The sequence below is a fragment of the Podarcis vaucheri genome (genome assembly GCF_965113315.1).
Source record: "Podarcis vaucheri genome assembly, chromosome: 14".
Lineage (NCBI taxonomy): Eukaryota > Metazoa > Chordata > Lepidosauria > Squamata > Lacertidae > Podarcis > Podarcis vaucheri.
Genome location: NC_138752.1, coordinates 35,735,788 through 35,763,367, shown reverse-complemented (window position 1 = coordinate 35,763,367; position 27,580 = coordinate 35,735,788). Strand labels below are relative to the sequence as shown.

Below are 27,580 nucleotides of genomic sequence, written 5' to 3'. Positions count from 1 at the left end.
ATATTATTCATGCCTACCTGAATGCCTTTCAGTGATGTGCATGCAGTTGTAAAAACCCTGGGTCAGTCTACTAGACGTGTTCGGTATGTGTGCCTTGAGTCTGTGTTTGCATAGATGCATATGCCGTGGTTTGTGCAAGCTGAATGGAGAATGTGCACAAACACTGGCCATTGTACAAGTTACTGCAAATATATTGAACTGTACACAAACATGTAATATTAACACGGGATATTTTGCAGTCTCCAAGTGTAACTGGAGACTCTGCAGAAACAGACGCCAGTCAGGTAGTATGGACATCACTAGGTCCCAATGTACATAGTCTGAGCCTGACCAATAACTATTAATGGATTTTGTCTAAAGCAAGGGTGAAGAACTTAAGGTTTGGGATCCAAATGTCACCCCCTAGACCTCTTGATCTGGCCCTCAAGACTCTCCCTGGGGCACACCCCCTCCCAGACCCCATACACCTCTGAAGGCAACCTCCCTCATTAGTCCTCCCCACTCTTTGATCGGCGTGCATGAATGGAGACATGTGTGGCATGTTAAACCCTGCACCCCTCCTCCATGTGTTAAGATATTTGCCTAGTACACCTGGTAGAGACTGATATGCATAGGGTTGCCATACGTCTGGAATTTCCTGGACATAGCCTGAATATGGCAGTCAGAAGCAGTGTCTGGGAGGGAAATCCAAACATATGGCAACCCATGTCGAAAGTCTAGATTTTGCTGAATTTCCTTTAGCTCAAAAACTTCTCTCTTTTTTTTGAGATTTTGCAAAAGCAGTTTTGTGTCTGGGTTTTCACCTTTTGTAATATGGCACCCCTAGATATGCAGGTACAATGGATTCTGTTTGCACAGTGTGGAAGGAGAAGGTTGGTGGTAGCCAACTGTAGTAGGTTGTAAAAGAGAGCTGCTGTGCTGTAGTGGTTAGAGCAGGGGTCAGCAAACATTTTCAGCAGGGGCCAGTCCACTGTCCCTCAGACCTTGTGGGGGGCCGGACTATATTTTTTTGGGGGGGATGAATGAATTCCTATGCCCACAAATAACCCAGAGATGCATTTTAAATAAAAGCACACATTCTACTCATTTATAAACATGCTGATTCCCTGACCGTTCGCAGGCCAGATTTAGAAGGCGATTGGGCTGGATCTGGCCCCTGGGCCTTAGTTTGCTTACCCAAGGGTTAGAGTGTTGGACTGGGACCTGGGACACCAGGGTTCAAATCTGCCCTCAGCCATGAAGTTCATTAGGTGACCTCAGGCCAGTCACTGTCTTTCAGCTTAGCCTACTTCACAGGGTTGTCATGAGGATAAAAAGGGGGACATGGACTGATGAGCCAGTATGGTGAGCAGCAGGCTGTGAAAAGATCCAGTAGCAAAGGAATGACACCAGCCTACAGCAGAAATGGGAGGGAAACATCCAAAAGTATGGTTACCAGGTGTCCCTGTTTCCCGGGGACAGTCCCCGAATTTACAAATATGTCCCCGGACAAAATCCGTCCCCGGAATGTCCCTGGATTTCATTTAATGTCCCCGGGTTTATATTTTAAGTGTTGTAGATTTATTGGTAGGGAATGAATGTTGTGTGATTGGTTCAAAGGCACAAGACACATCATATGGGGACTTCCAGTGAGGCAAAATGGCGGGTGCCAGGGCAGCGAGCTCCTGAAGCCAGCCAGAGCCAACTGCACTACCAGGCTGGCTCTGGGCTGCTGAGACTGCCACTGCTGAGGGGGAACTGGGGATGACCCAACTGGGGGAACCGCTGACCCTCCCCATGACCCAAATCAAGCCGGGTGCGAGAGCACCAGGCCATCTTGCTGACTGCCCAGTGGAGCTCCAGGGCCAGTAAAAACCCCAGAGCCGACTCAGAGAAGGAGGAAAGGAGAAGGAGAAGGAGGAAAGAAGGAGGAGAAGGAAGAGAGAGAAAGAGAAAGGAGAAAAAAGAGGGGAGCCCCAACCTTGCCTCTCTGCTCTGTCCACTGCTGCTGAGGAAGAGAGGTAGGAGAGCACCAGGAGGCAAGGACATGTGGCCGAGCCCAGGCCTGACCCGAGCCTTCTCCATAGCAGATAGCACTCCAAGAAATCAGCCAAGAGAAAAGCTGCACAACAGAGGAGACCCAGAAGAGAAGATATTACTTCTTAATTTTTTTTTAAAAAATGGTTTTTTAAAAATAACTTTTTTCTTTTATTTTTATTTTTAAAGTGTCCCCGGATTCTTTGGGGGGGGGGGAAATCTGGTAGCCTTAGCCAAAAGCGCTGCAAAAGAATGTTATCTGGTGCATTTGAAACTTGCTGTTCTTTTCAATGGTATTATGTTTTTGCAGGAAAGGGATTCTTTTTACCTTTTGATTAGACCAGGGGTGGGGAGCCTCAGGCCTGGGAGCCAAGAGCAGCCCTCCAAGCCTCTCTATCTAGCCTTCAAAACTCTCCTTACACCACAGCCTTCCCAACCACACCCCTTCTCCCCAAGCCACGCCTCTCAAAAATCCTGGTTTAAGCACCCACTTGAGTGTTTTTGCCTGGATGGACTGTGCCCTTGAACTCTGATAATGCCTCTTGATTGTCTGGATGGAGGACAGAGAGACTGCACTTGTTTGGTGTAGCTCAGCTGTTGTGTACACATGTACACCCATTGAACATTGCATGTGAATAACTGTATGAGTGTACAGCTCAGCTATCTGTGTCCATAGGTACAAAAATTGTACACTTGTTGAACGCAATGTGCGAATGCCCCATGAGAATAACAATACAAGTGTACAGCTCAACTTTTAGTGTATATAGACACACCGATTGTACACTCATTGAATGTAACACGTGAACACCGCTAGAATGTGCACAGGCTCAATGCATTGGATGGGCAGCAGGTTCACAGCCGCTGTCCCCAATCTCATCTCCCTTGCTTTGAGTGACTCTAGAATGCACAGGGCCTTTAGCTTGTCTGTGTACAGGCACTGCACCCAAACTTAATTTGGTACCCTGCAAAATGCAATAACCCCAACTGCCGCTGTAGAGTCGCATTATGTGCTGGAACTACAAGTGAGATCACCAGATGCAATATCTGTTCTCGCTCTGAGCAATGAGCCCACACAGTCTAAATATGTGGAAATAGTTCCTGCCTCCTTAACTTCCTCTCTGTCCCAGCTCAGAAATTTGTATCAAAAGGAATATATTATTATACTATCTGATGACTGGGAAGGAGGACTCTACCAAACAGTCTGTTTATTGAGTGTCCATCCTCATTTGTTTGCACAAGATTGCATGGTGGTCACACAAAGTTGCTGTCCATTGGGTGCTTGTTGCGATTGGTTCGTGTGGAGGTTATTAGTGAGCTGCTCAGCATCGACATTATCCCACCCTTTTCCAGGGCATTTGCCCATCGCTATCCTTAAGGCAAAAAAAACCTTGAATTTTGCACAGTCTAAATATGCTGGTATAAAACGGAATCATACCTGGAAAAGTCAGGAGGCAGCTGGAGTCTGAGTTTGGGCAGAGAACGACCAATGGGTCTGAAGTGCCTTTTTAAAGGTACATTACTAGCCAGTTATGCTATGCCAACCACATCGTTGGTTAGGGAAATTACAACTATAATGGGGCCAGAAGAGTAGAAAGTAGCTACTAGTAGCATGGTAGGGTACTGATGCTTGCCTGAGCCTCCTATCCCTGGGATCTCTGCAGCTTATCAGGAGAGAGATTGGGAGGGATGGCACAGCAGCAAGACACCAGCAGAGCCAATATAGTGCTCCCACCAGGGTGTCTACACCATACTGAACTCACTAACACCTTGACCCTCTTCTGCCCAGTTAGCTGCTGTGATATTGCTGATGGGAGTTCAGGTAAGTACCCCCTGCCCAACTGACTACCATATTTTTTGCTCCATAAGACACACTTTTCCCCTCTTAAAATCCATGGGGAAATGTCTGTGTGTCTTATGGAGCGAATGTGTGGTCCCTGGGGCGGGGCGGGGGGGGACCCGGGCTTCCCTCACCAGCCCTGACCTGCTGTTTGGGTTGAGCAGCTCTGGGGTAGCCCGCGAAGCCTCCGCAGGGCAGCGGGGAGCTTCATCCCGCTGCCCTGGGGAGGCTTCACGCGGCTATCCCTGGCTTTTGTGGGAGGTGGGGGAAGGGACAGAGTGAGGCTCTCTCACTTCCCCCACCTCCTGCAAAAGCCCCCAAGAGCCGCATTTTTTTTTCTTGAATTCCCCCCCCCCCAAAAAAAAGTAGGTGCGCCTTATGGTCAGGTGTGCATATGGTACTTTGGGTAGCTGCTAGAGATGCTTCTGAAAAGGGAGAGCTTTCCTTAGAGTTGGTCTCTTAGGCTGCAAAGGTGGGGATGTGCTATCTTCACACTCACAGGGGTGGGGCAGGAGAAATGCAGATGACTTTCACAGTCAAAAGATCATTGCACAGTTGAAGATCTTTCCCCCTCTTAAGCTCCTCCTTAGTCGCTTGCCTGAAACAATTTTTGCCACAATTTTCCAGTTACAGCTGCATTCCTCCTGTATTTCAGATGACCTGCAGACAGGGAACATACTTTGGGGGGAGAAGTTGGCTTCGGATTGTGTTGCAATGCAGACCTGTTTAATTCGCAATCCATGAATCTATTTGTGAACTGAAGCACATCTATCCTTTGAAGTTCGCCCTTCTCTAAATTTTGCAGTGAAATTCTCTGATCCCCAAATTCTTATATTAGGGGAAAGTGTGTACAAGAATGCATGTATTGGTGAACATAACAGGCAAAAAAATGCATCTTCTTGCACAAAAATGCATACAAAACTGTGAATATTAGGAGAAAATCAGATTAAAATGTTGGTGGACTTTAAAATATATATATATATATTATAAAAATGAGAAACTAAGAGAAACAAACTGACAGATTCTTGGAAAATGAGAAAGCGAAGTAGGCAGATTCTTAGAAAATGAGAAACCAACATTGACTGGTTCCTCCATCCCTATTAGAGACAGTAGCATAGTCACCAGCTTCTTCTTTTTAAACTTCCTCTCCATCTTTCCTTTTAAACAGTTTAGGCTGCCACTTTCCCAGGGCATCATTGACCTGTTCTGAAAAATGTGTGTATTATTTACTAACTCCTTGAAGGAGAAAAACAATCTGCTGGTAAACAGCTTCCTTCAGCTGCTCCTCCAGCTGCTGCCCTGTGGGTGCAGCAGTGGCTGTTAATGGTGCTGGTGGCAACCAGCAGTGGTGGCTGCCACAGTCGGCAATGGGGGCAGCTGGCCATGGCAATACTAGCAGCCGCCATGGCCTGCCGCCTGAGGCAACTACCCATCCATGCATCATGAACAAACCAACCCTGCCAGATGCATTGTGGGACAGATGCCACAGGTACTGGCCCCAGCCTTGGCTGATTCCATATTTCCCTGGTCCCTGTTGTGGACCCCTACCTGCCCTACTGGACCTCCAGGCCCCTTAGGCACAGTGTGTGGGGCAGATGCCCCACTGTCTCAACTACTTCCTCCATCACCATGGCCACCACCTTTCCCTTTCTCTTCTAACCTCTTCCAGCTGGTGCAGAGTGCCCGAATCACTGCTGCTGGCACAAGGAGCATCAGGGAAAGGGCTGCAAATCAGCAGCAGCACACCTGCTTTGCCTGCAGAAGGTCCCTGGTTCAATCCCTGGTACTTCCAGGTACAGCTCTGAAACCCTGGAGAGTCACTGTGTAGACAATACAGGACTAGATGAACCAGTGGTCTGACTCAGTATAAGCCTCTTCTAGGAGAAGAGCTGCAGCTCAGCGTTAGTGCATCTGCCTTGCATGCAGAAGGCACCGGGTTCAATCCCCAGCATCCCCAGCTAGGGCTGGGAGGGTTACCTGCCAGAAATCCTGGAGAGCCCCTGCCTGATGGCACTGAACTAAATGCGCCAATGGTCTGACTTGGTGTAAGGTAGCTTGGTATGTTGCACTTCGTCATGGCTTTGTGGTCTTTAAGGCCTTCTGGCAAGGAGAAGGTACACACTTGCACTGCATTGAGACTATGTAGTCTTTAATGCCACTAGGCATCAGCATTGGCTGGTTCTGGGAGGTGCTGGGAAGGAGATCTTAGCAGACTTAGCAGCTTGCCTGCTTCTGGGGAGGAAAGCAGGGGGCAGCCACGGTTGACAGTGAGCCTTCTGTCAGAGTGTGGACCCCAGCAGATGCCAGGCCCATTCCAACCCTGGCCAGAGAAAGAGAATAAGAAATGGCAGCCCTCCCGGCAGAGGCTGCTCTGTTTGTTCTCCAATATGGGGATGATTAGTTCTGGTGACGCATCAGCGGCAAGTTGCCCGCCCTGAGCAAAAGCCGGAGCTCTATGGCCAGAGCGGCCCCCTGCGTGTGAAAAGGGCCAGCTGTGCGGCCTGATGTTCAGCTGTCCTTACACTTTTATTAGGATTTTGTCCAGCAAGCCAGCTTTGGAGGGCAGCAAACAGATGGCCAGGGAGATAATGTGTCCCCATCACTTTGATAAATATGGCCCAACTCAGTGACTGATTAAAAGATTAATTTGTTAGAGAGTTTGGGGATGTGAGGGGGAGGAGGAGAAGGAGATGGAGAAACAGAAGGAGAAGGAGAAGGAGAAAGAGAAGAAGGAAAAAGATCTTGGCCTAGTACTTTTCCAGCCTCCACATGTGGCAGAATTTGATACGGAAAGGTAGGAGATAACGCCCCATTATGCTCTCTCTCTCTCCCCCCAGAAGGGAGCGTGCCTAGCCAAAGTCTCCTGCTGCTCCTCCTCCTCCTCCTCCTCATTTCAAATAAACAAGGAAATTCAAGGATGCAATATGATGCCATTATATATGGTGCATTTTTACAATAGGGCAAAAAATGTTGTACGGATGAACATTATCATGGATTCCGATGATGATGATGATGTAAATGCATGGGATTGCAGCCAATGTTAATTTTACTCGGAGTAGGTTCATTGAAATGAATGAACGTGACTTAGGTCTATTAATCTCAATGGGGTTTTTTGTGTAGCAAACAGGGATGGGGGAGAAATTCGGCCCAGTTCACATTTAAAGGCCAATCTACGCAATTCTTGCCTTTTGAAACTATAAGTGAACTGAAACATGGCCATCTTGCAAAAATTCTCATTTTTCTGAATTTTGCAACGCAGTTTTCCAGCCAAGTTGTGCACCTTCACTAGGGTATTAGAATCTAAAAGAATATAAAAATGCATTATATTAGGGGAAATTGCTTTGCAAAAAAAATGTGTACATTAGGAAAAACTGCATACAAAGATGAGTAGATAAATTCGCAGTAAATGCAAATAAATTTCCTGAGGGGACACACACACACACACACACACACACAGCCAACTGAAAAATGAGAAACAAAGATACACCAAAATTGACATATTCACCCATCCCTAATAGCAAGTGACTAAACCACTCTATTGTTGTTGTGGTGGTGGTGGTGGTGATGTTATGACTTCCTTAATCTTAGTTGCACAAGGAGTACTTTTCTTACTCTGTGGTGAGAAAGAAATACACTCTGTACATGCTCAGCATCTTCTGCTCCTATCACATCACTTCTCATTTCCTGCAAGGGCTCTGAAAACAAGGTCCAGGGTCTTAAAAGGTAAAGGGACCCCTGACCATTAGGTCCAGTTGCAGATGACTCTGGGGTTGCGGCACTCTTCTCGCTTTATTGGCTGAGGGAGCCAGCGTTTGTCTGTAGACAGCTTCTGGGTCATGTGCTTTCAAACTGCTAGGTTGGCAGGAGCAGGGACCAAGTAATGGGAGCTCACCCCGTCTCAGGGATTCGAACCGCCAACCTTCTGATCGGCAAGCCCTAGGCTCTGTGGTTTAACCCACAGCACCACCAGTGTCCAGGGTCTTAGGCCTAGTTAAAATTAAGCCCTGTTTAAAATGGATCTAAAATGGACAGCAAGTAAGACTGAAGCGTGCCAGGAACGAAAGCCATTCTCACAGAAAAGTTTTTTTCCCCATTCTCATATGGGAATTTCACTTTGCACATGTTTATAGATACCTTTGTCTTGTTTATTATGTCAGATGTTCCTAATTGAGCCGAGGGGGCATGATTATTCCATGTCTTCTAATGCTAACATTTGGAGAGGGGCGGAATGAAGGTGCACTTCTTTAAGCCAAGTCTGTGCTAAAGTGGCTGGTTTTTCTGCCTTGTCCTTTCGGAAAGACAAATATATCATATGCTCCAACATTCCAGGACATTTTAGCGATTTTCGACTGCCATATTCCGACTATGTCCAGGAAATTCAGCACGTATGGCAACCCATTTATTTATTTATTTATTTATTTATTTATTTACCGTATTTTTTCACCCTATAGGATGCACTTTTCCCCTCCAAAAATGAAGGGGAAATGTGTGTGCATCCTATGGGGCAAATGCAGGCTTTCGCTGAAGGCTGGAGAGTGAGAGGGGTCTGTGCGCACCGACCCCTCTCGCTCTCCAGGCTTCAGGAAGCTCTGTGCAACCCTTGGGAGACCAGCGCGACTTCACGCCGGGCTCCCAAGAGCTGCCTGCATTCCGAAGCCTGGGGCACGCTGAAGAGCGCGCCCGGGCTTCATGCAGCTCTCCGCAAGCCTGGGGAGACTGGCGCGGCTCCCTAGGCTTGCGGATAGCAGGCTGTTCTGGGGGGTGGGGGTGGGGGAAGCTCGGGCTTCCCCCGCGCCAGCCCCGTGCCTGGGGGGAAATAATTTTTTTCCTTTATTCCCCCCCCCCAAAAAAACTAGGTGCGTCCTATGGGGCGGTGCGCCCTATGGGGCGAAAAATACGGTATTTCCCGCCCATCTGACTGGGTTGCCACAGCCACTCTAGGCGGCTTCCAACATATAAAAATAAAAATAAAACTTGAAACATTAAAAAAACTTATTTGCTTTCGTAGATTTTCACGGGTACAGGAATGCAGGTTTTGGTGTCTTCGGGTGTCTTCCCGTGTAAGAGTCGGGGTGTCTGGGCGACGTTTCGACGAGGTCTCACTCGTCATCTTCAGGCTGGTGCTTTCGGCTTCTTGTTACTGGAACAGAGCAGAATCTGGTGTTTGAGTTCCTATAAATACTGTTGAGGGGTGTGGTGTATAGCCTCCAACGTTCTGGGCAGAGAGGAAGTTCCTAGATTAGTGTGCCTTTTCTTCTTTTGTTCCTTAATTACTTGAGGGATATCTTGAGTGATTTCATGAGTGATATTCTGAATATCACTGGGTGGGTCATTAAGTGTAGATTAGTTGCTAAAGCTTTCGTGTCTTGACCTCTTGAGCTTGTGAAGAGTTTTTCTGAGAAGATGGCTGTGCTGCATTTAGTTGTGCTCTGGCTTGGCTTCGTGTATAGGGGCGAGCTGTGATTTTGTGCCTTGTGCCAGCCAGATCTGTGTAGGGATTGCAGGGGGGTGCAGCATCCGGAGGTGCCACTATAGTTTGGCTACTGGATGGAGTCTGTAATATGTCTGTGGAGAGGGTCTGGGTTTGGGTCTGCAATCCCTACACAGATCTGGCTGGCACAAGGCACAAAATCACAGCTCGCCCCTATACACGAAGCCAAGCCAGAGCACAACTAAATGCAGCACAGCCATCTTCTCAGAAAAACTCTTCACAAGCTCAAGAGGTCAAGACACGAAAGCTTTAGCAACTAATCTACACTTAATGACCCACCCAGTGATATTCAGAATATCACTCATGAAATCACTCAAGATATCCCTCAAGTAATTAAGGAACAAAAGAAGAAAAGGCACACTAATCTAGGAACTTCCTCTCTGCCCAGAACGTTGGAGGCTATACACCACACCCCTCAACAGTATTTATAGGAACTCAAACACCAGATTCTGCTCTGTTCCAGTAACAAGAAGCCGAAAGCACCAGCCTGAAGATGACGAGTGAGACCTCGTCGAAACGTCGCCCAGACACCCCGACTCTTACACGGGAAGACACCCGAAGACACCAAAACCTGCATTAAAAAAACTTCCCTATACAAAGCTACCCTCCAGGTGTCTTCTAAAGGCTGTATAATTGCTTATCTCCTTGGTTCAGGGGCCGCATAACTCCATGCCCTTCGATGAAATTAGTGACATCCTACCATACCTGCCAACATTTCTCCAATGAAAATAGGGACGTCCTAAGGAAAAGAGGGACATTCTAGGATCAAATCAGAAACCAGGACAGCTTCTCTAAATCTGGAACTGTCCCTGGAGAATAGGGACACTTGGAGGGGCAGATGTATCTCTCTCCCTTTGCATTACCAGCGAATCTGCAGTTGAACTACCTCAAATTTGGGGGAGAAGGGACAGCTAAGAACACAGTCAGTGAATTAGTCATTTTTCAAATGTATTTCTTATTGTTACTTATTAAAAATATAAACAGGCTGCTACTCACTCAGGTTCAATGGTGTGTTTTTAGGAAATGTAGCGTAACAGTGAAATCTTCATATTTTTGTTCATATCAGGGAGAAATTGCATGGAAACCTATTCTTTCTTTTTAAGAGTGTGTTAAAACTGTCCATTTTTATTTTTGACCCCTGATCCAAAACATGCTTCCACTCCCAATATGGATCACAGGGCCGTGTGCCAATTTTCTTCTGAAAATAACCTCTTCTGACAGCTATTTCCCCCCGAAGGTGATGCCTGTTGCAAGCTGAATCTTCAGAAGCAAATAGTGAGGGGTGGACATGATCTTGTGTGGGAGGGGAAATGTGGGGCTTTAACCCAGATTAAATTACTCTCCATGCTACCCAAGTGCTAGCCTTGGTGATGCTGCCATTCTGTTTAAAAATTCTGTTTGTCAAAATTGATGGGTTCAAAAGTGATCAGATGTCTACTGGGTCTGGCGCTTTCTCTAGCAAACGATATTCTTGTAATTCAAATCAAGATCAATTAGGAGTCGATTTGTGCACAAATGCATTGAGCATGGCTAACTCAAGGGCTGACTTCCTCTCTTTTTCCCAAGTGACTGGTTTGGTGTCACCAAGTAGGAATTCCCCTGTGCTCAGTGGGTTGCCTCAAACTCAGAGCAGACCACTGGAATTAACAGGCCTGTTGTTGTTGTTTAGTTGTTTAGTCGTTTAGTCGTGTCCGACTCTTCATGACCCCATGGACCAGAGCACACCAGGCACTCCTGTCTTCCACTGCCTCCCGCAGTTTGGTCAAACTCATGCTGGTAGCTTCGAGAACACTGTCCAACCACCTCGTCCTCTGTCCTGATCCTCCTTCTCCTTGTGCCCTCCATCTTTCCCAACATCAAGGTCTTTTCCAGGGAGTCTTCTCTTCTCATGAGGTGGCCAAAATATTGTCAATGCCTCTACTTTCAGCAGGACTAGCAATGAATACATGGGGCATATATTGAGCCCATGATAGTCTCCTAAGGCCACCATTCCCAAAGAAACGCTTTCTAGGGAATAAATCCCATGAAAACAGAGGGATTTAATTCCAATCACACACACATGCCCTTCCTCCCAGGGCTATCTGCTCAAATACAGCGGCAACACGTAACTAATGAATGTAATAAATGTAATATGATTGGTAGCAAAATGTCATCAAACATTAACAATTTCCAAATAATATATACGTCAGTCTATAACCAAAGAGTAGTCAACGTAATGAGTTACTGGCGATGAAGACCACGATGTAGGCAGGATACCTTTCAATGTCCAAGAAGTATTGTAGTGGGTGCTCCAACGTAACGAATTCAATAGCAATCAGCAAACAAGCAGAACAGTATAACTGGATTGGATCAACTGTTTCGAAGATGAATCTTCGTCAGCAAGTAATTCCATACAGTTTATAAGTTCTTAAGGTAAAGGTAAAGGGACCCCTGACCATTAGGTCCAGTCATGGCCGACTCTGGGGTTGCGGCGCTCATCTCGCTTTATTGGCTAAGGGAGCCGGCGTACAGCTTCCGGGTCATGTTGCCAGCATGACTAAGCCACTTCTGGTGAACCAGAGCAGCGCACAGAAACGCCATTTACCTTCTCGCCGGAGCGGTACCTATTTATCTACTTGCACTTTGACGTGCATTCGAACTGCTAGGTTGGCAGGAGCAGGGACTGAGCAACGGGAGCTCACCTTGTCATGAGGATTCGAACTGCTGACCTTCTGATTGGCAGGTCCTAGGCTCTGTGGTTTAACCCACAGCGCCACCCGCGTCCACAAACCAAACATTGGTTTTATCAGCATCAGTTAGCTACACTGATTAATGAGCTCTGATCCACAAGTATTATATTTACCTGCATGGCTATTCTAAAAAATTACTTGCTGACAAAGATTCATCTTTGAAACAGTTGATCCAGCTGTATTTGAGCAGATATCTCTGTATTGCAACACAGGGGTTTGTTTTTCCTCCTCCCAGGGTGGCAAACGACAAAATCACAAAACAATGGATGCATTAAAAACTTTTTTTTAAGCTACCTAAACTAAAGAACCCATGGATGGGAGGAGGGAGGTCTGAGATTCGGAAGAACCCGGTGTAATTTTTATTATTTGTGATTATGGGTGTGAACGAATTTGTAAAATCAAATAAAAATATTTTAATGTTTTTTTTAAAAAACCATTTAGAGACATTAAACATGTAGAAACATCAAAGCTCAGGTATATGTCCTCATAGCTAATAATTTCAAGGTTGCCAAGAACAGTAGCTTTCATCTATGAAAGACCTGGCTGAAAATGAATGTTCACCAGAGAGGTGCTCCACAAATGTGGAAGCAATACCAAGAAGGCCCTGCCATCGGGTCAGTATCGACTGAGAGCCAGTGTGGTGTAGTGGTTAAGAGCGGTAGACTAGTAATCTGGTGAACTGGGTTCGTGTCTCCGCTCCTCCACATGCAGCTGTTGGATGGCCTTGGGCTAGTCAAACTTCTTTGAAGTCTCTCAGCCCCACTCACCTCACAGAGTGTTTGTTTTGGGGGAGAAAGGGAAAGGAGAATGTTAGCCGCTTTGAGACTCCTTAGGGTAGTGATAAAATCGGATATCAAATCCAAACTCCTCCTCTTCTTCTTCTTCCTCCTCTTCTTCTTCAGCAACAGCAGGGCTGGGTGCTCTCCTATGTAAAGAACACCCAGTATTTAGAAAACGAGCACTGCAGGGAGTGAAATAGGGCTGGAACCTTTCTACCTGATGTGGCCAGTGTTGTTGTTGTTTAAACTTTGCAGGGAGGTTGTTTATCCAAGGGGGCACTTTCAAAAATGACACCCCTCCATTTGCAGCTTCACGTGGGTGCTGTCCACCCCACCCCCCACATCAGGATGCAACCATCTCGTTCTGCCGCAGCAGACCAAGCCAGACCACAAGTTAGGCATAGAGGGCTTTGAAGTGGTAAAGGTAAAGGTACCCCTGCCCGAGCGGGCCAGTCTTGACAGACTCTGGGGTTTGTGCGCCCATCTCACATCTATAGGCTGGGGGCCAGCGCTGTCCGGAGACACTTCCGGGTCACGTGGCCAGCGCAGCACACGGAACGCCGTTTACCTTCCCGCTGGTAAGCGGTACCTATTTATCTACTTGCACCCGGGGGTGCTTTCGAACTGCTAGGCGCACCCCGCCGCGGGGATTCGAACCACCGACCTTTCGATCGGCAAGCCCTAGGCGCTGAGGCTTTTACCCACAGCGCCACCCGCGTCCCTTTGAAGTGGTACATAGATGTAATCAGTCATGCCTTCCACCCCCACCCAAAAAAGGAATGCCTGGTGTATCTTTTTCGCCTCAGAGTTTCCATGAAATCAGCTTTTCAAAATTGTCACAAAACGGCACGGCTCAGTCTGCCAGTTTCTAGTGGGATGAGGATAAAGCAAATGAGATTTTAAGCGCCTGTCAAAATTGGAAGCTCCTCTCTCAGGAGGAAGGGAGGGAGGGAGTTTGCAAGAGCTGCTGGTGGGGAAGCACTGGGCATGGCTGAGATTGCTTCTTGACGCAGTCCAGCTCCACAGCCAAGCAAACACAGGGCCCTGCGGACTGGGATTTTATTTTATTTTTTATCCCCATGCCAAGGGCACAAATATGCTTGCAGAAGACATAAATGGGATCAAGTTCGCCATGACCACATTCCAAGGGTGCTTCCCCCCTGGAAGGTTTGGCTGGTGCCTTCATTACACACCTTTAGGAGCCACACAAAAATGTTCCTCTTCTTCGGCTGATTGACATTTGATGACCTTTTAAATGTGTTGCGGGAGGAGGGATTATTGGTTTGTTCTTATTTTTATTATATATTCTGTGGTCTTTATGTTGTAATTTTCATGTTGCAAACTACCCTGAGATCTACAGGTATAGGGTGGTACAGTGGTACCTCGGGTTACATACGCTTCAGGTTACAGACGCTTCAGGTTACAGACTCCGCTAACCCAGAAATAGTACCTCGGGTTAAGAACTTTGCTTTAGGATGGGAACAGAAATCGTGCTCTGGTGGTGCGATGGCAGCAGGAGGCCCCATTAGCTAAAGTGGTGCTTCAGGTTAAGAACAGTTTCAGGTTAAGAACGGACCTCCGGAATGAATTAAGTACTTAACCTGAGGTACCACTGTATACAAATTTCAACAACAACAACTTCCATTACCTTATGTCGTAATATCCAGTGGTGATTTTTCCATTCCTTTGTTGAAGCAGTGACATTTATTATTATTATTATTAAACAAAAAAACAATAATTTAATTTCTCTACTGCTTACCACACAGGGTAAACCAGTTTAGGGAGCAGTGGGCAGGCGAGCTTAGGAAGTACAAAACAGGTTAGCTTAAGGAATGCAGGGCAGATGGGGAAGTACAGGGTGAGTTGCTTTAGAGAGTGCAGGGCAAGCCAACGTAGCTCAGGGTTAGTTTAGGGAGGGCAGTGTGGGCCACAGAGCACATAAAACTCCGCCCTCTAACCTCACTGCAGCTTGAGGCATATGCCTTACCCTGTATAAAGGTAGGGATGGCCCTACACACTCTTGGCAAGCTTCCCTCCACCATCCTGCAGTCCCGAGTCATGAGCCCATATGACCTTGAAGGCAAGTCCTCATTTGTCATACCCAGACACATGCAAATCCCACCCCCACCTCATTCCCCACAAGGACATCAATTTTGCAATGGCTTCTCCACTTCCTTCCCACCCACTATAGTCCTTCAGCCAGTTTCCTGAGCCCCGCACGATCTGGCGAGGTCAGCTCTGGGATAGACAGTCTAGAGACAGGCGTATCAGACCACCTGCTTCTGTTAATAAGTTTATAACCGGTAAAATCCTACAGACTGGGGAGTATGGTGGGGGGTGGGGTGGAGAGTTGTGGAGGGATTTAGAAATGTCAGAAGACGGATAATCACGTTAACCCTTAATATGTTTGGCTTACTAGTGGAGTGCAAGGAAAATGGTTTCAGCGAGGACTCCAACTCTCCCCCTCCCTTAATATTATAGAATCAGATGTGGAGTTATTATAGACTCATTCTCCTGAATGGAAAGGATTTATGAAGGGCAGGCTTGCATCATGTTCAGTGATTCAATTCTCACATAATACCAAACCATGATTTGGCACTTATGATGGTTGAGAACCCAAACCTTTGCCTGTTGAAAATACTTCAGTCCTTCTGGTGACTTTCCAGAGTCTCTTCAGGTGGGATAAAGCAATGGCTGCTCCTTTCAGAATTGTTCCCCTACTGAAAAGAAAAGAAAAAAGTCATGCAGAGCTCCTACATGAGAGCAAGTATTCATCTGTTGAGTTGGGTGTTTTTTTAAAGGAACTGTAAATAAGGGCTTTTGTCAATGTCCATCTTAAAATGTGGTGTCCATAACTGGGCATGGTACTCCAGATGCAATCTGGCTAGTGCAAAACAGAGTGGGGCTATTACAGGATGGATTTGCATTCAGTTTAGCTGGATCCCTACTCACATCTGGTGATTTGTGCTGAAGTAGATGTCAGAATGTACAGTTGGGTCCCATTTAGATACACAGTTTTACTTTAGAGCTGCTGTAACCTGTTTAACCATTCACCATATTTTGTAGAAGGGAAAAGAAATCCTCACTTTTCCAGCCTGTCCTTTTTTTGTTTTGTTTTGTTTTGTTTTCAGTGATGTCAGACAGTAAGTAAAGGTAAAGGGTAAAGGGACCCCTGGCCATTAGGTCCAGTCGTGGCCGACTCTGGGATTGCTCTGGCGAACCAGAGCAGCACATGGAAACGCTGTTTACCTTCCCACCGGAGCGGTACCTATTTATCTACTTGCACTTTGAGGTGCTTTTGAACTGTTAGGTTGGCAGGAGCAGGGACCGAACAATGGGAGCTCACCCTGTCGTGGGGATTCGAACCACCGACCTTCTGATCGGCAAGTCCTAGGCTCTGTGGTTTAACCCACAGCACCACCCATGTCCCATTGTCAGCCAGTAGTCAAATGTAATTAGCTCCACAGCACATTTTATCACACCCCATTTTCTTCAGGTTACCTGATTGTCTGGAATCACCAGTGTGACTCCTCTAGGAAGCATTACCCTAATCCACAATTGCATTCATTTGCTCCTGGTGATGTCACCACAGTCAAACCTGATTGGTTCCATGATGACATCATCAAATCCATTGAATGGTTTCTTGATGGAACCATTTTCTTTGGAACCATTTTCCTGGTTCTTTCTCTTTGTGGGTTGCCTCTGATATTGCTGAGATAAAGTTCCTACTCTGAAATTCCTGCTGTACTTTGTGAAAGATTGGAGGGCCACATTCTTAAGAGGGGTAACATTGAAGGACTTCAAAGACATTGGTGGGTGGAGGAGATGCCCTTTGACTGTATATCCAGAGGAACTGAATACAAAAAATGTGCATGATAGGGGAAAAATGCAGTAAAATTTTGATGCTTTTTTGCAATATAAAAAGAAAGAAAGAAAGAAAGAAAGAAAGAAAGAAACTGAACTTAAGAAGGGGGGAAAAATGAGACACTGATATTGACAGTTTCATCCATCTCATCCTTTGGTTGAGCCCTGCACGGGCAACTGATCTTCAGAGGGCTCAGCCTATTGCAACAGCTACTTGCTCAAGGGATTCTTTGCTCCTTTTGCCCACAAAGCTGCTTCCTGCTATCTACTGCTATCTGCACTAAGCACACCTCTGTGGTGCATGGCCTTTCTCCCCCGTTGCTATGGCTACAGCCATTTTGCATCATCCAGCTCTCTAATCACCCTATTCCAGCACATAGTGGGCCCTTGATCAGATTAGGTGGCCGACTCAGCAGAGGGGGAAACAGGATGAGATGACGTAGCTCTTTGGCAGCTGAGGATTTAACTCTCTGTGGGAGACGGAGACAGAGGAATGGCAGCAGTAGGGGGAAATGGAGGCCTTCCATGGATGGTGCCCAGAAGGTTACCTAGAAGGGAAGGATGAGGGGGGAGACAACATTTATTCAGTTTACATTTAACAGCTAGTCTGCATCATTCACATTTCCCCAGAGAGTGTGCAAACCAAAAAAAGTTATCTTTTGAAACTGGAACTTCTCTGAATTTTTCAATGCAGCCAAGTAATGTGCAGAAAAACACATTTGCATCTATTAAGTGAACATAATTTGCACAAATGCATTATGTTAGAGGAAATTGCTTTACAAAAATGTGTTGATTAGGTAAAACTGAATACAAAAAAATTGACTATTCGGATAATTTTACACTAAAATGCTGATTAATTTACATGAGGTGTCTCCCCCCCCCCCCACAAATTGATACAGAAATGTGGAGAACTGAATTCAAGACTGGGAAAGGGGTGTGTGAAACACTAAGAGAGACAGAACAGATTCCTTGATCCTACCAGAAGGGAACGTGACTTCTAAAGAGTTGTTTTCGTCAAGACTGCTGCAGCATAGGAAAGAGTTAAATTCCTGTTGTCTACCTGCTGCTTCCCTGATTATGATGATGCTATATATACAGTATAGATAGATATAGGCTTCTAAGTGGTTTATAAGATTAATTGTAAAATCTATGCATAATTAAAACACACAATAAACCATTCAATCAAAGCATTAAAACAGTCATAATTTTAAAAACACAAGAAATTATGCCAGTTTAAAAGCATAGCAGTTAAAACAGTGAAAAATAATTAGAACAATAAGACCAGAAGGTCATGTTTGGGGGAATGTTTGCCTAAAACAGGTGTGTCTCCCAGAGCCGGTGGAATGCCAATGCAGATGGGATTTCTCATATTTCAGGAGGGAGGGCATTCCACAACACTGATGACACCAGGTAAAAAGCCTGCCTCCACGTTACCACAAGCTTATAATGATCAGTCTCCCTCTCTCTGAAAAAACTACTGCACAGAAGGTGCATTGAGCACCACTTCTAGGGCTCTGAACCAGCGGCTGTTGGAGCTCATTTGCAAACAGACATTTATTTGCTATCTCACAGCTTTTGTTTTATGCAGCCAAAAGTCACTGTCTCATCCCAAATCCTCTAATGCACCAGTGACCTTGTAGACCTCAATATTCAGAATAATGATCAGAGAAAAATAAATAGGCCACCATCCTGCCCCTTATATAGCTGCATTAGGGCATGGCTCAGTTTTTTTACGTTGTCAGCAGATCCCTTGAAACGCAAGACCAAATTAGGCCCGGCTGGGAATTGTGAAAAACAAACAAATCTGAAATGCAGCCAGGAGAGGAAGTCCATTTGATAGGAGCAGCGATAGGTGGTATTTGGGGGAGGAAGGTGCGTTATGTAATCCTTTTCATGTGGGCCATTTTCCAGTCAAAATTGCCTTTCCCCTAGCCATTTTCCTATCCCAATGTGGGAAAAATGCACAGGAACAATGAGAGATTTTGATCAGAAAAACACAATGTTGATAATGGGCCACTCATCATCCACGCCACCTCTAGTTCACCCTCAGCTTAAAAAAATACTTTTTTTGTCACTTGTGGACTAGTTTCTCAGTTGGAACATTGCAGGTTTGAGCAGAGGTGACTAAACATTTCAACCTGATGCCTGCATTCACTTTTTGCCAACTCCCTGGACGCTGAATGCCAGTGGTGGTTGTGCCCAACCCACACTCTCACATGCTCACACACAGGATTCTGTTATTTACATAGCCAGATAGTCCCCCTCCCCACTTCCTGCAGATCAGCTGAGGAGGATGGATGGGGGAAATGGATTCTTGCATCTCTCTGCTCATCAAAGGGAGAGTGGTCATTTGCATCTCCATGCAAACCCTAAACTGTGGTTCATCTTAGCTATGGTTTGTTGGAAAAGCCAGCTTCCTAAACCATGGCTTGTTAAAGTGTTTTACTGACGCTCAGGTGATACAGAAAAGCACTTCCAAATCACAGCATGGCAAATGTTTGTGTAAGGCACATTGTATGGAAATGGTGGTGTTGAAGCCTAATCAGTATGCACAACAGCTGGGTTGCTTTTGAATGTTCAGTCTTGGATTACACCCACTCCATTCAATCTGTGAGACTACCTTAACAGGCATGGCTTCCTGCACAGACTCCAGAGAGCTGTGGTTTGTTAAGAGTCCTGACAGCCGTTAGGAGACTCCTAGTCCCCCTCACAGATCTACAGTTCCCAGTGTTCTCTGGGAAGAAGCAGGGTTGACTGTTAGACCACTCCTCGAATTGTAGTTCTGTGGAGGGGGGGATAGGAGTCCATACCGTCCAACCTTTGGAGACCCCCAAACCAGCATGTGTGTCTTCTGGTTATATGATGTCATTTCTAGGCAGCAACAAATCCGTCCAGAGGGTGCCCTTGTTGTGGCAGGGGACTTTAATCAGGCCTGCCTGAAGACAGTCTTTCCTTTAGGGCTCCCTCCATTTGTTTGTGTGTCTCCAAACCTTGGGTTCCACCCCTTGGTCTGCTGATACCTCCCTGCGGTGTGTGTGAATTCTGGGTAACCTTCCAGGGGCCACCTGCCAGGGGTGGGAGGGGCCAGAAATAAAAGTGGGCAGAGCAATAAATACAAATTTTACCTTTGCACAGTAGGCTAGGTACTCAACACACACACAAACAAACACACACCTCTGTCCTCCATCCAGGCGAGAGAGAAGCCTCACCAGAGTTCAAGGACAAATCCCTGCCAGGCAAAAGAATTCAGGGGTCAAAGGAAGGCAAGTGAGAATCATGGCTTAGGGAGAGGGTGTGTGGCCCAGATAGAGTTCTGGGGCCAGATAGAGATGTTTTGAGGGCCACATTTGGCTCCCAAATTTGAGGTTCCCCATAACAGTTATATAGGGCAGCAAAAGGAACGGGGTGACATTAAAGAGAAATCCGGCAACAAGTTATTACAATGAGGGGCTTTCCATGGATCTCAACATACCCCGGGCATCATCAAGGTTACCTGACTTCATCTGAGGGGCGTCCTTCCCTTGCTGCCTGTTCCAAACCAGGGCACCTGGCAAACAATAAAAACACATCAGAATAATTACTCTGCTGCTCTAATTATGCGTGAGCAACGATGATTTAAGAGCAAGGGGAGGGAACGTCCAGAGGATTTATTTCAGTCTAATTGAATTGTTTTGCCCCCTCTCTTCTGCCGAATCCCTCTGCGATAGGCCGAGGCTGCATCCGTAAAAGCCTTGCGTAAGCTTTAATCTTAAGAGAGCGATGGTTTCCCAGTGATCTGTGTTAATGTTTGGGGTGGACCTGACGTGCCATGGGGATGGTCACATGAGCCACTCCCCATCTCCGCCACTTTTTGCCGGATCTCGGCCAAAGCAGAACGCTTACGGGCCAGGCAGCGGACTGGACATCTCCGGCACGCAAGATGCCAGCCATTTCGGTCCTCTACAAGGGAGCTGTCATTATTAGCAGGTAATGGCTCAGAAACAGGGCTTGAAGGGGGGTCAGGCAGGCGCCGGCACATCATTGGGTCATGTAGAGAACTTGAGGGTCACACGTAAGAACGCAGGCTCCCTCAAAGGGCAAGGGCTGTGGCTCCATGTCTGAGCCTCTGCTTTGCATGCAGATGGTCCCAGGTTCAATCGGGCTGCCTCAGTGGGACAGATGGGAAGCAGGGCTTCCTCCATCAGCTTTGCCGAAAGCCTGGCTCCACCAGGCACTTCCTACCCCTGAACTGTGCCAGCTGGTCATTATAAGAACACATGTTTAAGAATTGGTTCTTTTTTCTCTCCTCTTCTCTCCCTGTCCTTTGCCCCTTGTGTGCTGTGGTTGGTGGGTTATTGTTGCTTTTTTAGCTTGTAGCCCTACAGGCAGAGGCTGCCTTGTTTTAATTGATTGTATATAAGCCGCTGCGGGAACTTTCCTAACTCAAGAGCAGGGTACAAATGCTCTAAATAAACACATAACGTCAAATTTATTCTCTGTCTCTAGGACTCTGTTTAGTGCTAGGGCTGATGGGAGTTGTAGTCCAAAACATTTGGGGGGCATGAGGGTAATCTAGGCTGTCCTAGAAGGACCATAGGCCTGATGCAGTATCACAGTTCTTCTCTTTAGAATCAGGGTGCCCCTGCTGTCCACAAACAGTTTCCTTTTCATCCTGGTTTCTGCTTTCAGGACACTAATGGGACCATACGGAATGGATCGGACTGTCCATTGCATTGACTTCTATGACTGCGCCAATGGGCTGGGTGAGTGTGTCTTTTTCGGGTGTCTGTAGTATTGTGGAGGGATGGGAAAAGGGGACTGAGAAGTCTGGAGCTTTGAAGGGTGCTTTCCCTGTTTTACTTTGCTTTCCAGAAGTCCCCAATGCCAAGATTCACTCTATCTGCTGCAGGCAGTCTATTGCTACTTGTCCGTCTGTGGGGAAACATTAGGGAGGCTACCTTAAATTAACATTTTGTTAAAGTCGACGCCTATGATTGTTTGACACCCTTTTTGTACAGCAGGACTGAGACAGTTCAGGCCTGGAGGCTGGATGTGGTCCTCACAACTCTGCCTTAATCACAGCCACTCCCCAAACCACACTCTGTCACTGGCCCTGCTCCCTGCCCTCTTTCAACGCATTTGGAGTGATGCCTTTTGCTTGCCTGGATGGAAGATAGAAACTTGTGGGTGTGCAGAAATCTCTGGGTTGTATGTGGCTGGCATGTAGCGTACTGAAGTTGCACTCATCACCCTGGCCACGTTTGCCTCTGGCCCTGCCCACCAGGGGCATGTGGTACCTAAGGGGATGTGACCCTTTGGCTGGAAACTGCCCCCCCATCCCTGTTAAATAGCATTGTAAAACACCAGACATCCTTGCTTGTTGCATTATGACTTTCCATTACAGCCTTTCTCAACCTGTCGGTCCCCAGATGTTGTTGAACTACAACTCCCATCACCCCTAGCTAGCAAGGCCAGAGCAGAGGGATGATGGGAGTTGTAGTCCAACAACATCTGGGGACCCACAGGTTGAGAACCGCTGATCTATGACCAGTGGCAGAAGAAGGGGGGTGCGGTGGGTGCAGGCCAGCCTGGGTGTCAACACTGAGGGGGTGACAAAAATATGAGTTTTTTGTTTATGGGCTCACAAAATTTTTTTAGTTCAGTCAAGAAATGTAATGAAACACGGCTGGTACTGGGTGCCACACCGCGGCACTTACCGCGGGGCCAGCAGCGTGCCTGAGCCACACATCTCTACTGGGAGTGACGTGGTGGCTTGCAGACTCCATGCTGAAACGGCAGCGTGGGGCTTGTGTCTGCCCACCGCCTGTCCCTCAGCCGCCCTGCAGCTGAGGGGGAGGCAGAGGAGAGGCTCCACACAGTGCACCCCACCCCCATGGCCGGCTCACCCCACCCCTGGCTGCAGGACACACATGCCACACCAGGCACCCAAGTGGCTAGCTACGCTGCTGTCCATTACCCAAACATGGTGGAGGAATTGACAGGGTTTGGGGGGGCAGACCTGTGGTGTAAACATGTATGGAGATTGGCTATATCTCAGAAAGTAACTCATAATGTAATGGGACTGCAAGGAAAGAGGTGTATGTGTATTTGGTGGCAGTTTATTTTATAAACTACTGAAAAGCATTTATGTGTTATCAGCCACATCGCTGCAAATGTGGATGTTATGACTATGCATACTTGTGAATACTTTAGTTGGAGAAGGTGATCTCACTAGGGATGGGTGTTTTCATACAATGGTTCTGAACAATGTAGGATAATTTTTTATAAAAACTACAGGGTATCATAAGGACATGAATACTTTTCCAGTCACTGGCAAGCTTGGGAGGAGGGCAGGCTTTGTTTGCACTATTGCTTATGTTTACGCCTAATTTGTCTAGCTATACATTTGTGGAAGCCAATAAAAATTACTTTAAAACGAAACATCATAGAAATTCTTCCAGAGGAAGGACCAAAACTCCATGGCAGAGCATCTACTTTACCTGCAAAAGCTCTCCGGTTCAATCCTTCGCATCTCCAGGTAGGGTCAGGAATGTTCCTTGCCTGAGACATTGGGGAGAAACTGCCAGTAGACCATACTGAGCTAGATGGACCAATGACCTGACTCAGTGTGAAGCAGCTTCCGATGTTGCACTGCATTATGGCTTTGTAGTCTTTCATGCCTTCTGGTCCAGGACAAAAGGAAGGCACACCACTTGCGGGTCAGCAGCATCTCCTGTCCTCAGCGCTGGTTCGTTCTTGGAGATGCTAGACAGGTGAAGGAGATGTCAGAAGAATCAGCATCTCCAGGTAGGGCTGGAAATGATCCCTGCCTGACACGCCTGAGAAGCACTGCCAGTCAGTTAAAACAAATACTGAACTAAATAGGACAGTGGTCTGGCTCAGTATATATTAAGACAGTTCCTTATATTTCTGTGCGCCTACTATGTTTTGAGTAGTGTCAATGATGACATGCCAAAGTCTGGAAGTAGTGCACCCTGATTACTGGGCATGGTGCTGTCATTCACACAACCACTCACTCTTGGCATGGCACTTTTAAAACACACACCGAGTTAAAAACATGGTTGCTGTGTCCACAGACTTTCTAGGATAGACCAGGATATTATATCTACTTTCTGTTGTGCAGGGTGCAGCTGGTAATCTGCAATTAACTCCCTGAACCTAAATTCCACTAGTGCCTTAGAGATCTGCACTGATCATTTAATTGGAAATTAGTTACCATAGAGAGGTGCCAGTTAAACAATGTTTTTTTCTGAAAAGCTGAGATCCAATTATCCTAACCTTCATCTTCTTAGATCTAAGCTTAACTTCATTTCACCTATAGCCAAATCCTCACCCCAGGCGAAGGAAAAGATGCTACAGAGACTGGAAAGCAAAACAAAGAGATTAAGCCAAATGTAATTAAATATAGTTGTCTTAGTCACAGATCTGGGTTGCTGTTCCAGAGTGCAAGAGGACAATTCTAGTGCATGAAATAAACAGGCCAAAATATTGTGTTGTGTGTGTGTGTTGCAATTGCATGCAAGCAATGGAGGTAAATGGCAAAACCTGGAATTGAGCGCAGCATTTTGGAAATCTCAGTTCTATTTTTATTTTTTAAGTTTCTAGTCTTTATAAGTGTGCAAGCAACATCTGCTGAAATATTAAGTGGGAAGGGATAGGTGACTAAGGACCACTTGGTACACTATGATAGTTGTGGAAAATGCCAGGGTTGCACTAGCCTAGTCCTATAGAAAATATGCACCTTGCAAGCATCATGCACTTCTCACAGCTGTGTGTTTCCATCTTTAAAATACAGGTGTGCGCACACATCTGGGAACTCCACCAGGCTTGCCCCAATATATAAAAAGAAGGTGGTATCCCACAAACTCATTCCATCCGTGCAAGGATTTATGCTTGCACCATGGAACTTCCCCTCCTCCTCCTTCCCCACTGAGTCCCCTAAATCTGTTCTGGGAATTCCCCAACCCTCCAGAGCAGACCAGGGAAGAGGATGGGAGAAGTTCCATTGTACAAGGGTAAAGCATTGTGCTGGCATAATGTGCACTGCCTTGGATACAACCCTGACTGTTGTTGCTCTATACCCATTGGTTTGCAAACGTCATTCAGGTGCTCTGCAGGCACTCCGCTCACCTCCCAGCAGTTCAGTATGCTGCTGCCATTGTAGTGGCTGGGCTGCAGTGTGCACAAGACAGGTGCCCCCCTGGGGAATGCTGCTTCTGCCACCGGTAGCCAAATATGTAGCCAGCCTGAGTTTCCCACTGTCCTCACCAACGCATCATCTGGAGAGGCAAACCTCAAAAAGGTTGGTAGTGAGCGGAGCTGTTAATGTCAAGCTCTCCCTTCGTGGGAAACCTCCTTGCTTTCCTGGCCTGAAATCACTGAAGTCTCCCCTTTCCCCACAGCTGGGAGAGTGCCCAGTTTAGAAGAGGAGAAGGTGGAGTTGCCATCACAGGCTTTTCCCATGCAGTGGTGAGGCCAAGCAGCTCATAGGCCAGCTGCTGCTGCTGCTGCAATGCCTTGAAGGGCAAGGGACATGGCTTGTACCCTCCTGGGCTACATTGCTATGGTGATCTCCCAGCAGATGACCAGGATGGAAGAGGAGTACCAGCAGCATCCTGGCAAATTGCAGGATGCGGGTGAGGAGCTGCAGTAGGATGTAGACCAGCTTGCCCTGCCACAGTTGCTCAGTTGGGTGGAAGATGCTGGGTGTGGCCAGCCAGCCAGGGAAGGAGAGCAGGAGGAACCAGCATTCCAGCTGCCCTTCACTAAGTCCCATCAAATGGCTCTGGCTCCTCACCCTCTTCATATACTCACTTTGGGATCCTTGAGGATATCCCACAGGCTTCCTTCCTCTCCTGTGAAAATGGGTGTTTGTGCAGAACAGAGGGGAAGGATGCATGGATATGGGAGCAAAGGTGAAAACGGGCGTGGAGCTTCAGAACGGAAGGGAGAAGTGGCTCCAGAAAGTGAAACTTAGTGCTTACATTGGGTGGGAGGGGGGAGTTCTGGGGCACTGATTCCTAAAGTGGGGTGTGCCCCCCACTGTGGGGGCACTGGAATTACCTAGGGGGGCATTAAGAGGCAACCAGGTAGCAAGAGGCACTGGAAGTGTAAATGACTAACCAACTTTGAGCAGCTGGCATCACTGAATCAAGTGCATCAATTTGGTTGACTTAATTAGATTAGATAGTTTTAATTGGAATTTGAATAAATGTGCAATTGATTGGGTTTTTTTTGCATTATTATTATTATTTCTTAATGGGTTGTGCAAACTGCTATTCTGAGTAATATTTTTCTAAGGAACCAAGGGGGAAGTGGTCGAAGAAAGTTTGGGAGCCACCACTCTAGGGGGTGAATATGGGGAAAATAGCAGGGATGCGGGTTGCGCTGTGGGTTAAACCACAGAGCTTAGGACTTGCCGATCAGTAGGTTGGCGGTTCGAATCCCCGGGACGGGGTGAGCTCCCGTTGCTCTGTCCCAGCTCCTGCCAACCTAGCAGTTCGAAAGCACGTCCAAGTGCAAGTAGATAAATAGGTACCGCTCCGGCGGGAAGGTAAATGGCGTTTCCGTGCACTGCTCTGGTTCGCCAGAAGCAGCTTAGTCATGCTGGCCACATGACCGGGAAGCTGTACGCCGGCTCCCTCAGCCAATAAAGTGAGATGAGCGCTGCAACCCCAGAGTCGGCCACGACTGGACCTAATGGTCAGGGGTCCCTTTACCTTTAGCAGGGTGTTGGCAAGTGGGGTGAGCAAGGGCTCTGTTGTGTGTGTTTGTGTTCCCATCATTTCAGTTCAAAATTGGGCTATTGCAGAGTAAAGGAAGATAGCAGACAAAGCAGACCCTTCCATAATGTGTAAATGCGAAGGGTTGTAGTTCAGTGGTATATCATCTGATTTGCGTTCCCCAGTTCAATCCACAACAACTCCAGGTTGGACCAGGAGAGAGCCATACCTGAAATTCGGGAGAGCAGCTGCCAGTCAGCATAGGAGGGTCTTGTTGGTTCACCCTGTGGGAACGCCCTCCCGTCAGATATCAAACAGATAAATAACTATATGACTTTACAAAGACATCTGAAGGCAGCTCTGTACAGGGAAGCTTTTAATGGCTGATATTTTATTGTGTTTTTAATATTTTGTTGGGAGCCACCCAGAGGGGCTGGGGCAGCCCAGTCAGATGGGTAGCATATAAATAATAAAATTGTTATTGTTATTGGGCATGACCAAGCTAGATGAACAGGAGTCTTGACTCCAAGTGAGTTCTTTCCTAGGTGGCTCACCCTGAAACTTTCTGTACCCCAACAAGAGCAATTCAGTAAGCATGTTCCTATATTTATTAGGCGTGATCAGATCAGTTGCTTTGATCTTGGCTTCGCAGAATACCTCCAAGCAAAGCATGTTTGTCAATGGGGTTGATTCCTTGGTTCAGTTGCCTCTCGTGCTGTGTGTGTTGTGTGTGGTTGCAATAGACAGATGCTCAGTGTCTGTGGGCTTCCTCCCGTCTGTTAACACATCTATTTGTGTCTTGGATTGAGAGCAAGGAAGTCTGATCTCGCTGGCTCTCACTGACTGGCTGATTTGTTAATTAAAACCAGCATTCATAATCCCACAGCCTTCAGCCCAGGCTCCAAGAAATTAGAATTTAATGAGCCTTTGATAAATTGCATTTTTGCCCTTTTCCTGCCAGGCATTTCTGTGTCAAATCTCATGTTTTTAGTTTATCCATTCACCAACAGAGATCTTAGGGCAGCTTACACATCCAAACAATCAGAACCACAAATTCCACATTAAATAGTAAAATATAAAACAAATTTTTTAAAAAAACCCAGTAGAGAGTTCATTTCATTGAAACAGTCCAATTGCTTAAA

At 46.7% G+C, this 27,580-nt stretch overlaps 1 protein-coding gene across 2 annotated transcripts in view; it reads left to right on the top strand.

Moving 5' to 3' along the window:
- LOC309518710 (syntaxin-binding protein 4-like) overlaps nucleotides 1-27,580 on the top strand; it is a 60,607-nt gene that overhangs the window by 2,014 nt on the left and 31,013 nt on the right. The window contains exons 1-2 of one of the 2 annotated variants that reach the window (XM_082199088.1): nucleotides 20,568-20,682; nucleotides 21,385-21,458. In XM_082199088.1, the coding sequence (XP_082055214.1) occupies nucleotides 20,636-20,682; nucleotides 21,385-21,458 (121 nt within the window). In that variant the 5' untranslated portion in view covers nucleotides 20,568-20,635. Of the gene's footprint in view, nucleotides 1-20,567; nucleotides 20,683-21,384; nucleotides 21,459-27,580 lie in introns of those variants that run through there. The other variant, XM_082199087.1, reaches the window with a different exon arrangement.